We start from the raw sequence: 11,370 nt of genomic DNA, 5'->3' as shown, positions 1-11,370 counted from the left end.
GCCCTGCCAATGCACTGCTGCCATCTGGGAAGGCCTCCTCTACTGCCCAGGCATCTGTGCACTGCAGGGCTGGCATGAACTTCCCATTGAAGCATCTTCCTTCTGGGGCACAACTTGGCATAATAATGTCAAATTTTCTTTTGACAAGTCAGAAAAGTTAAGTCAAGGGTAAAACACAGGTTTTCTGAATGTCAGTCCTGTAACATTTCTTCTGATCAAAATAGTCGGCTGATTAGGTTTCATGTGGCCAGAATTTGGAAGAAGGACAGGGAGCAGTGAATGTGCTGTGCTAGCAAAAGCAATCTCAAACTGGAATTATTTTATAGGAACAAAAGTTATTATTGAAAAAAGTTATTATTGAAATATTTCACAGTAATACATGTACACTGAGAGGTAAGATAATATTGTCTTAGGGATGTTGTGTGTATATCCTCACTCTGGCATGCAGATTTTTTTCTTTAGCCTAAAACAAATTTAATACAAATATTTAATATTTGGCTTATTCTTATTCATTTGCATACTTACCATGAACCAGAATAATACATAAATTATAACTGTGAGGTTTGTTGAATGTGATCTTGATCCCAGAATTTCAGACTCAGTAGAAAGATTTCTCTGCCTTACATAGGCACTGAGGCATTGGGTTATGTCCTTAATTGTTTAGCTAAGAGGAAAGCCTTTACAGATGTACACATTTTCCAGAGTAGCAGTATATCATGTTGCAGTTGTTAAATTTCTGCTGGCTTTTGGTTTTGTTAGGGGTTTTTAAAGGTAAAAATAAGTAGATAGTTCAAATTATTTTGAAGTTTAAACTGTTACTCCTGTATAGCATCATTACAGGGACAAGTCACTGCAGCTCTGAAAGCCTGGTGATTTACTAGTGATATCTTTTCACTGATGCTAAGTTTCAGACTACTTCAGAATATTTTCATGTTCTGTGAATAAATTGCAGTTTTGAATGTGTTCATTGGAGTGTGAGATTGTTGTTTATTCTCTCTCTATGCCATCATCTGCAAATTGCTTAATAGCATAAATCAAGGTTACATAAATGCTAAGGTTTTCTCTTAAGCAGCAGAAGCAATGCTAAAAAAAAAAAAGATAACAGTAGAAGGCTTTCATTTGTGGTTGTAGTGCTGTTAAGATCCTGTTTGATTACCAGCTTAAATTTGTTGTAAATGAAGATTCTGTTTACAGCCTTTGATTTTTTTAAGATGAGGTTAGACTAAGAAATCAGTATTCTTGAAGTAAAATACATCCTGATACACTGAGGATTAAAACTGGATGGCTGATACTGTTAATCTCTATAGTCACAAGACCCAGTGCTCTGATGGGCATTCCCACCCACAGGGCAATGCCATTGGGTCTGCTCGTGAATAAGCTCCCAAACCCCAGCAGCTCTCAGTCTGCATCTGAACCACCCAGATGCCTGAGAGCAGGAGCACACAGTGCTCTGATTTTAATCCCCGCTCACAGAGGCTTCCAAGATGGAGTGTGTGTGATGGTGGGTCCATAGACAGTGCCAGGAACCTGCCTGGTGTGTGTTAAACTGAACCTGTTGGCCCAGTTGAAGTCTAGCAGTAAGTGTGACACAGACTGTCCTGCTCCTCAGCACTGGAGGAGAAGGGTGGAGCACGCTGGCAGAGTGAGCAGCACCAGCACGAGCCTCACTTGAGCAGATACTTGAATATCTGACATGGCGACTACGGCAGCTCTTCCCCAGGGCCAGCCTGGGTTCAGTAACAACTACGGCTTGTATGACTCCTGTGGCGACCTGGACCAAACTGGTCTTTATCAGCTGTTCCTTACTTAGGGAAGCATGAAGAGAATAAAGTCTTGGGTTCAGCAACCCTTGATTTTTCACTTCTGGCACATGCTCAGTGGGGTGTTGTAAAGATAGGAAGCTGTTTCAGCATGTGGGCAGAACAACTCATCTCTTTGCAAAACACTACACTGACACATCCTTTTTCATCTGAGGGATAGTCTGCTGATTAGATATTTTTTCAACAGTAGCCAACAAACAAACTTTGCAGCTGGCAAAACTATTTATTCAGCTGGTATGGATTTGTTCTTTCTCTCTTCTGTATTAAACTTCAAAAAATAAATTAATAATGGCATTGAGGCCAGTCCAAAATTTACATGGTATTCCAGTCCTACTCAGTTAACTTTGATCGCTTATGTAAGACTGAAGTAATATATGTTCGGTGTGGGACGGGTTGGCAAGAGGATATGAATGTATATTTAATAATCAAAGAACTCTGTCATCCCAGACTGATATAGCCAAAGACATCTTTCTTCCTTTGATGGCTATTCCTGTTTTCTACCACTTGAGTTTGTTTCCATCTTAGCAAAATGAAAAAGAATCAAAAGTCTCTTGATCTAAATCTTTTATTTGTACTGGACTGAAAAGGTATTGAGTTACTTATATGACAATCAGTACCTGACAGATGTAACATCTCTTTCTAATGCCCTTTTTGCAATGTTTCTTAATGTAAAAAATAGTAAAACAAAGGCAAGAAAATCTGGGGCTTTGGTTTACCTTCTTGTCTTGCTAAAGAAGGTGAAGAGTTGAATTGTCACAGGTGAACTGAGACTATATCCTACAGCTAGAGAATGTAAAGAGAATTTAAAATCTTTTAAAAAATTCTTACATTGTATTATCAATTCCTATATAAAATAATTTAATATTTTAAATACTTTTTAAATGATTTATCTGTATTTAAAACTAACTTTTTAAAATTTTATGTTTGGAACCTTTTTGGCATTAAGACTTAAATAATTTTTTTTAAATATTAAAAAGTCTTTTAAATATTCAATACAATTCAATATAAAAACAGAAAAAGTAATATACATTGTTCACACATAGTATTGTACATGACACCTGAGCTCTAGAGTGAGCTTTTGAATTTGTCAGGTAAGTCATAGCTTAAGTTGTGGTGAACCACTTCTTATTCTCTCTCTGGACTCTTTAAGATTATAACAGATTTTTACCATCAATATGTAGTCTTTAATATTGTATACACATACTGTATAGAGTATTTAATTTCCATCTCTATGCCCAGAATTGTAAATAAATATTTTTTTCACAGCGTTTAGATCAAAATATTGTTTGCATACACAAATATATTTAGGACACACACAAGTTGACAAGAACCACACCGATTTTGCTCAGCTCAGTTACAGGAAAATTTAACTCAAAGGTGCCAAATAACATAATGGAGGAGTTGCTCTTATATTTAAAATGTATAATAAACTTATTACCAAATGTTTACAGGTTGTGTCAACGGTAGGAAAGTGAGGGTTCCCTTGTCCCCATGGTGCATTTTCGTTCACCCTGCCAATGATAAAGGCAGTGTGGGCAGAATGCTGGTTTCTCACAGCCTCTTTGTCAGCACCTGGAGTTCTCTGACAGTGTTACCAACTCACTGTGACAGACTCTGGCAGGACTTCACGTAAGGCCAAACTCTCCTGTTTTTAAGGGTAGGCATGTCTGTCACTGAAGATGAAGTTTACTGTCAAATTGTAACTTGCTTTCTCCATCCTCCTATATTCAGAAAGATGATTTCTACAGATACTGTAAACAGATTTGGGTGGAAAGAGGAGGACTCTCATGCTTCCTATACCACATGCATCATGTACTATGATTGCAATAGTTGTGTCCCATTGTGCAAGGTAGTCCTCAAAAGTCTTCATATTTTTCTTTGAAAAGCTATTCTCCAAGAGGACCCCAGAACTTTACAAAGCCTAAATGGAACACACTACATAGCTATTTAGGGATACTTGCAGCAAGAAAAAATACCAATGCAAATCAACATTCTTATCAGGAAGCCTAGCCTAGAAAGATTACCCAGAAGAGGAGCACATGCCAGGTGATATGTGCCGTTATTCACAAATGAACAAAACTCACATTTCAGAGTTTGCATTCATAGTTTCCCATTCATATGCAATCTAGAAACTACTTGCACGAATTATTACATGGCTTATTCTTAATAGTTGTTCCGGAAAACATAACTTCTTCACAAGTAATTCTGACACATGGTTTCAGGATGAAGTTACAAGAAGGTTTTGAATGTTTTGCTCATGTCTTTGCAGTGTGAGATTCTAAATGCACCTTCAGGAAAACAGAATTCACAAACTGAGAAATAGCCTGCCTTCCCTTCAATCCTCCTGCCCTATCTCAGGCACAAAGGTGCTTGTATAAGATGTTCAATCAGCTGAAGAATGGTATCTGGGGCAACTCTGGGCTTGCTTTACATGAAATTTGATTCTTCTGCTTTCAAGGGAGCAGACTCTGAGAAGGAAATTGTTACCTAGGGAGGATAAGCATTTCAGCCACTTTATTTTAATCGATCTTAAGAGATAAACTGAGGCCTTGAGTTTATTTCACAGTAAAAACATGGTACAACAACAGGCCTTTGTTTGTGTTTCTGAAGACCTCAGCCAAAAAATTTAGATTCTGTAGGATAAAGGAAGCAGCCAATGCTAAAATAATCCTCTCTCACATCTTTTACCACTTACAGCAGTGGTTAGGAACACTGGTGTGCTAGGAAGGGACTAATTCTCAGCTGTTTTGTACGCACAGAGTTTCAGGTCCTGGTATTCTCAGCTCAGCCCTTTTCATTCAGACATCAAAGTGACATCAAAACTAAGCATATTTTGACAAGAGAATTTCAGAATCAAAAATAAGATAAAATGCTGAACTACTATTTTGCCTTTGCAAAGGTCTGTCTAGACTTAGGAGAATTTGCATTTCCCTGAATGTATATGCAGTGTGTATATATAAATATGTATTTATACAGTTAATAGTTTATATCAGAATCAAGAAGCTTTATTATTCATTAGTACTCATCTGATGATAGACTGAGCAGAAAAGGTGCCATTTTCTTGTGAAGACAATATTACGTTGACTCAACAGAAAGAGTTCTATAAAAGGCTAAGTATACAACAGATCAAACACTTAATTTTTAAATGAAAACCTTGATCTCAGGATTTAATGGCTTTTTTTGCTTTAGATTCTTCATTTATGCTTAAGCCTGTACAAGACATTGAGTTACTTTTTCCACACTGGAATCCGGTTAACAGTAAAGAGACAAGCATGGGGGTTTGGTTTTTTTAAACAAGTCATGATGAAGGCATCTTAAATCAATTGGTTTTCTTTTTGATAGTTAAAATGGTTATCAGTTGAAAGAATGCCTTTCTGGGGAGAAGGAAGAAGTAGTCAACACTGCAACAATTACTGTGAAGCCTGTTTAAGAATTCAAGACAAATTTCTAGGTCAAATCCAGAAAGATATGGAAGGACAAGTTATGTGGTGCATCCTCTGAACTTTCAGGTTTCTAGTGTCTCAGACAAATTCAAAATTCTGAGAATCATATATGTTGTATGCACAGTGCATGGAGGGAGTTACAGACTGACTGGGTGTGAGTGAGGAGCTGAAGAGCTACGTATATTTCTCCCTTTTCTCTGTTTGAGCAGCCATTTGGATTTAATCCTCTCCTAAACATAGTGTTTGCCATCACTCATTCAAATAGTTAAGATGGACTGTGCTGTCCTTTATAACAAAGTCTGGAAGAAGTAACATTTCTGGCACTGCCTACCTCTTATTTTGTAACAGCCAGTTCGAACATGTGTAAGAGATGGTGGTGCAATACCCTGTCATTCTGAAGGGAATTGCAGCCACTTGGCATTTTTCACAAAAGAGTGCTTGGAGGAGCTGCACAGACACAGCCCAGAGAGGGACTCTTGAATTCCCTTCTGAAATGGTGCCACTCTTCCAAAAGGAACTCAGGACCAGAGAGGGGGGCAAAAGAAAGTAGACAATGAGAAGCACTATACTCATTAAAAACAAGCGATCAAAAGACCTCACATTCTTATTTGCTACATACCATTCAGAGAAGCAGGTTTTAGTTAGGAGTTAAGCAAAATCTTTAGACACAGCTTCTACAAAGTTTGGTGCTGACATTAAAATACCAATTGTACAAATGATTGTGAAGACTGAAAAGGCCATCAAGCAGAGCCGATCCACTACAGAGGCTGCAAACTTCCATTCATTGCAAATGGCTTCCTCTTCATCCTGGTCTCTGAATCGGTTTGCAATGTACCTGACCTCTTCCAAAATCTTAGCCAAATCTGGGTCACCTTCAGAGGGGTGGCCACTGTGCAGCAGGTTTTCTTCATCTGTTGGTGAGCAGGTCATCCTCCCACAGATCACACCTGAATCAGTGGTGGGCGTGCAGTGAACCCCTTCCAGCCCCCTGAACCCGATGTACAGCATATTCCCGTTACTGGATTGCTGTCCACTCACAGTGTTCATCTCCACACTGGACAGGCTGCAGCGACGCTGTTTATGTTGACAGGCAGGACGCACTTTATCTTCCCCTGGTCTTTTCATCCTCAGAAACCAAGCACACCAGTTCAGAAGGATAATTCGTGTCTGAAAGAAAAATTTTGAGAATAAGCATCTCTTCACACAGTCAGTCTTTGGTGCTGCTGGTATTCAGGCAGCTGGGGTGACTGATCCATGGTGTCTGCTTAGCCTGCACAGAGTTCTAGAAAATGGTGCTGGAGTTTTCCAGCTGATTGATTTACCAATCACTGGGGTTGTTTTCTTATTCTACCAGTGATGTTTATTGCCTCAGGCTGACTATTAGTACTGGGACTCCCCCCTCCTCAGATGGGAGTGTCCATAGTGTTAATTCTTCCTGACGCTTGAACAGTGACATGGCAGCCTTTTCCTCCTTTACTAGAAACCATGGGTTAGACCAAACCAAACCCTTACTGAAGAAGAGTTACTTTTTAATAGTCTTAATAGCACTGCTTTGGATGGTAGTCAATAAAGTTACAATTATTTTTTCTCTTATCTGTGCTCTAATATTAAATTCATATGCCATTACTGTTTGGGTGGGGTTGCTGAAACAGATTTTGGACTGGACTGGACTACCGAGCTTTAAAATGTTATGGCTCTGTTCTCATATTGTGTTCACAACAGTTGATGACAGATTTTAGAAAAGAGATCTGGATGTAACATGGAGAAAATATGGGAAAATTACTTCGATTTAAAAAAAAATACTTTGCAGATTTAATCTGTGTGTATAATTTTACTGTTTTCCACATTGCCTTAATCCAGCTTTACAGAAAGTGAAGGAAAGCCAGAGACTGTTCCACTTCAAATGAAAGCTTCTGTAATTTATTTAAATCAGATTTTAAGAGCTCATTCCAGCATTTCTTTCTCAGAGTTCTAATGAAATATTATTGTATCATACAATAAGTAAATCTTACCCTATAACTAATATTAGATTTGGTCCATTTATTCTGACTGTAGGTTGTTACTCAGAGTAGATATTATATCCACGCAAATATCCCAGCCAGAGACAGATCTTGCCCTATTACTTTTTTTATGCTATCAAGCTTCACCAAGAAGGATAATATTCCATTACCTGACGGCCTAATCCAAAATCCACCAGTGTCCAAAAAAATGTTTGTTAGACTTCAGCTTCTCAATCCTACAGCTCACTCCTCAACCTCAAGTACTCTGTTTTCTGAGAATGTTTGGCTCAGTACTAAATATTGTCCCCTTTAGGTCATCAAACACACGTCTGAAGAGATCTGCCTTTTATTCTCTTCACTGAAATTTATTTTAAAGTCACCACCCCCAAACAGGCCAGGGAATATCTCATTATCTCTTGTCCTCAGGGCACTGCTGTATGCACATTGTTTCCAGCTAGTAAGGATAATAATAACTCATTGTTCTAGAGAGAAAAAAGGAGAAAGGTCTTTCCACCTTCAGAAATGCCTGATGCTGCCGTGAACTGGGTGAAGTCAAAGGAGGGGACATTTAGCTGATGACAGCAGTGTGTAGTCATCTGATATCAGCATAATATTCTCTGTAAAAACCACCCCTCATAGAAGGACATTATTTTTAAAAGTCTTATGTGCTTAGAAAAAATATTTTCATTCTTTGCACTTTACAGATGCTCTTGAACAGAGATTTTCAGATCAAGTTCCACTTTAACAGCATCTTTAACAAATGCTTCCTAGGCTATGTATGTTTCTGTATGGACAACAGCTAAGTATGTAGCAGCTGCACAGCTGCACCTCGAGAGTAGTGCATTTCATGCATTTATCATCTCCATCAGCATCTTACTCTTTTCTTCTACCTGGTTCACTTCTAACATCTGGAAATTTCTTATTTGAAAATCACCTTAATTTATATATTTAGGTTTTAACAAAATCCTGAATTGCATGTAGCTGTTTTGAAGGATATGAGAAATTAGTGGAGGTATATCCATTCTCTCTCACACACACACATTTTCTAAAAAACCAACCACACGAAACATATCTGGACACCTCATTTCTGGTGAAACTTCTTTTCCAAACAAAATGTCTGGGAAGTATTTATGTGTTTTTAAGAGTTACAAGTAATCATGGGCCACTGGCTACTCTATCACATCCCTGAGCTGTACATTTATGCAATGGATAGTGAAGGACAATCAAACCTTACCCATTTAGGCATTTTTCCTCCATCTGGATCATGATGGTGGTATTGTAGAACAATAACAGTGACAACAACAGAAAGACCAACAATAATCATAGTGCTGGCAAAATACTGAGCTGCAAAATAAAGAGATAATTACAGGAACATACTTTGGCTGATATAACCTTAATAAGGGGTGTTTATGTATGCATTCACAGCATTTAGTTCTTTGTCCAGTGCTCTAGGTACTTTTTAAAGATTTCTCAACAGCAGAAAGATCAGACATTATTTTGAGGGGATAGCCAGCTTTTAGCTGTTGTTTTTGTGGAACTAAGCACCTGCCTTTTCTAAGAAACCTTGACACGGGCTGCCTTCTAATTTTCTTTCAGTATTATTACAGAGATTGGCTAGTACTTTTTTTGAAAAGTTTCTCTTTTTGTTTGAACAATTACGGTAGGAAGATGTAATTAAGTTTAGCTCTGTGTTCCTAATTGGAATTAGGAATATAGAACACAATCTGGCCAATTGTGTCAAAAATTTTATTTGTAGAGCTAGCCTACAAATTTTATTTGTAGGCCAATTGCAACAAATTCTTCCATGGAAAATAGACTCTCTTACGCTTTCCCCAAATACCCATAGGTTCTCTTATTTCGTTCAGAGTAGAGAGCACCCATCAGAGCCTCTAATCAATTTGCAATATTTTTCTAATTCAATTGCAGTCATCCATTGTACAGCTGGTGATTTGCCTTAATTGCTGGCCTTTGTGCAAAGTCACTGCACCTTGTTTGCTAAAAAAATCCAAGTGAATAAAAGCTTACCAATTAAGGGCACAGAGTCAGATGTTGCTGGCATAATTTCAGCCACAAGCAGCATGAAGACAGTGAGAGACAATAAAACTGTTATACCTGAAAGATAAAGTGTGAAAGCATATCAGTAGCTTTTAATTACAACAGGGAGAGAAACAAAATTAATCTGAAGGAGTGCTCTCTGCAAAATGCAGTGCCACTGTACCCCTGCTCCAGCACATTGGTGCTACTCCTGTCCTTCCTTGTACTGCCTCAAGTTCAGGGGAGCAGTGCTGCCAAAGTGGTACCAATGCTTGCACAGACGTGGATATTTTTACATCCTTGTAACAGTGCAACTTCTATCATCATCTGCTAATTAGCTGAGGCAAATCAAAGCACTGTGTTAGCTTTAGAAACATGGTGTGAATTTGAGTATTTGAGCATGTGACACTTGATTAGTTGTCATGGAAGCTACAGGTGGTGTAATACATAAATTTCCTCAAAAGCAGATTTGCTGCCTTGGACAAACTTTGGTATCCTTTGATATTACTGTTGGGTTCCGCAGGGGGTTATGCCCAAGCAGTCTTGACTGTTGAGTTTTGGAGTTTGACTTTCATTGCTCAGTGATGAGTTCCCGTCTTTCTGGAAAAAGGCCTTACTCTTTTCTCAGAACTAGACTTAAGCAATAAAGAGTCATTGCCAGGTGGGAAAGGATTTAGGAACAAAGAATTCATCTTAAAATATGGTGAGGTTCAACTTGATTAGGAAGGATATTACTCAATTAAACCATATTCCGCATGTCAGTTTTGTTTCTATCTTTAAACAGCAATGTTTAATTAGTAGAAGTCAGTTCATTTGAATTTTGTATGGGACAAAAGGTTTCCTTACATATTTAAACTCCATCTTAAAGATAAGTACTCAAGATCAGATTTGTTTCACAAACCAATATTTGAGTTAAAATTCACTATAAAAAGTACAATAGGAGCAATTAGAATCAATCTTTCTGAGAAGGCACTATGGGCTCTTAATACAACTCAATATTAAAAGGAAGCATGAAGAGGAATTCAATGTTAAAGTATTCAAATGCGTATTTGTAAACTTAAGCTTTACCTAATGAATGTGAGATTCAGCAAATAAATGTCAAAATGAAAGCCTGCTTCTTAAGGAAGGTACTCGGGAATTGTTTATACCTCTGCTGGTCAGCATCAAACACTAAAAATAGCTCATGAGTCAGAACAGGACACACAAACTATTCCTCCTGCCTAAGACTGTTCAAAAAGAAATTTTAAAAGGACAACTTCTTTTGCTTTAGTCACATTTACAATATCCTATTAATACTTTACCTAGTGATATCTTCTCTCCCGAGTCTGCTGGAAGCAGGAAAACTAACAAAGCAAGTGCCGATATCAGGACACAAGGAATAAGGAGATTGAGTCCATAATAAAGAGTCCTACGTCTCATGGTAACTGTGAAGGTTACATCTGGGTAGGGTTCTTTGCAACATTCATAAAAGCTCTCAGTTCTCTTCCCAGGAACTCCTGTGAAGGAGAAAAGAGGAAGAAAACCAGAAATTAATGTGAATAAACTGTATATTATGTAGCATTTATTTTTTAAAAGGATAAATTTAGCTTTCCAAGTTTTACTACATGTAAAACTACTTCTTTAAGCTTAATTCCCACTTTTTCTCAGATGATAAAGGAAAATCAGATAAAAGATACTTGCAGAACTCAAGCAGCAAATTTGTCTTTTTTTTAATGTTGATTTGTATCTCAGATCTGTTCTCAAGAGTTTCAAATGCTACTGGCTAGGTCATTTATGAATTTAATTTCTGTCTTCATTCCCCAATTGTTATTCCATCCATTTCAGCAGTGGAGACAAGGCTGCAAGTTCACAGTGCAAATAAGGAATCAAGAGCTCACCTACTAAGTCCCACTCTCCATTTGAAATATAGCCAGATATATCTGCTTCTTGCATTTGTAAGTCCAAGGACCAGCCTCCGTAAGTCCAGGATCCAAACTTCAGCTTACATTTCTGAACATCAAATGGAAACCAGCGCACATCTATGTAGCATGAGCTTTTAAATATGCCTAGGTGAGATTTTAAACAAGAACACTT

The 11,370-nt window shown here is 37.9% G+C and overlaps 1 protein-coding gene across 3 annotated transcripts in view; it reads right to left on the bottom strand.

Annotated features, from left to right (window-relative positions):
- Positions 1–2,369: 2,369 nt before the first annotated feature.
- Positions 2,370–11,370, bottom strand: part of CHRFAM7A (CHRNA7 (exons 5-10) and FAM7A (exons A-E) fusion) — a 38,148-nt gene continuing 29,147 nt past the window's right edge. For 2 of the 3 annotated variants that reach the window (XM_042038970.1, XM_042038972.1), the window contains 5 exons: positions 11,175–11,342; positions 10,599–10,793; positions 9,289–9,375; positions 8,498–8,607; positions 2,370–6,430 (listed from right to left, as the gene is read on the bottom strand). In XM_042038970.1, coding sequence (XP_041894904.1) covers positions 5,912–6,430; positions 8,498–8,607; positions 9,289–9,375; positions 10,599–10,793; positions 11,175–11,342 — 1,079 coding nt within the window. In that variant the 3' untranslated portion in view covers positions 2,370–5,911. The remainder of the gene's footprint in view (positions 6,431–8,497; positions 8,608–9,288; positions 9,376–10,598; positions 10,794–11,174; positions 11,343–11,370) is intronic. The other variant, XM_042038971.1, reaches the window with a different exon arrangement.

Source organism: Corvus kubaryi, unplaced genomic scaffold, assembly GCF_017639235.1.
Source record: "Corvus kubaryi isolate FWS band 111438036 unplaced genomic scaffold, C.kubaryi_AGA036_p1.0 37394, whole genome shotgun sequence".
NCBI lineage: Eukaryota > Metazoa > Chordata > Aves > Passeriformes > Corvidae > Corvus > Corvus kubaryi.
Note: the sequence above shows the minus strand (reverse complement) of the source record. Positions and strands in the feature narration are given on the sequence as shown.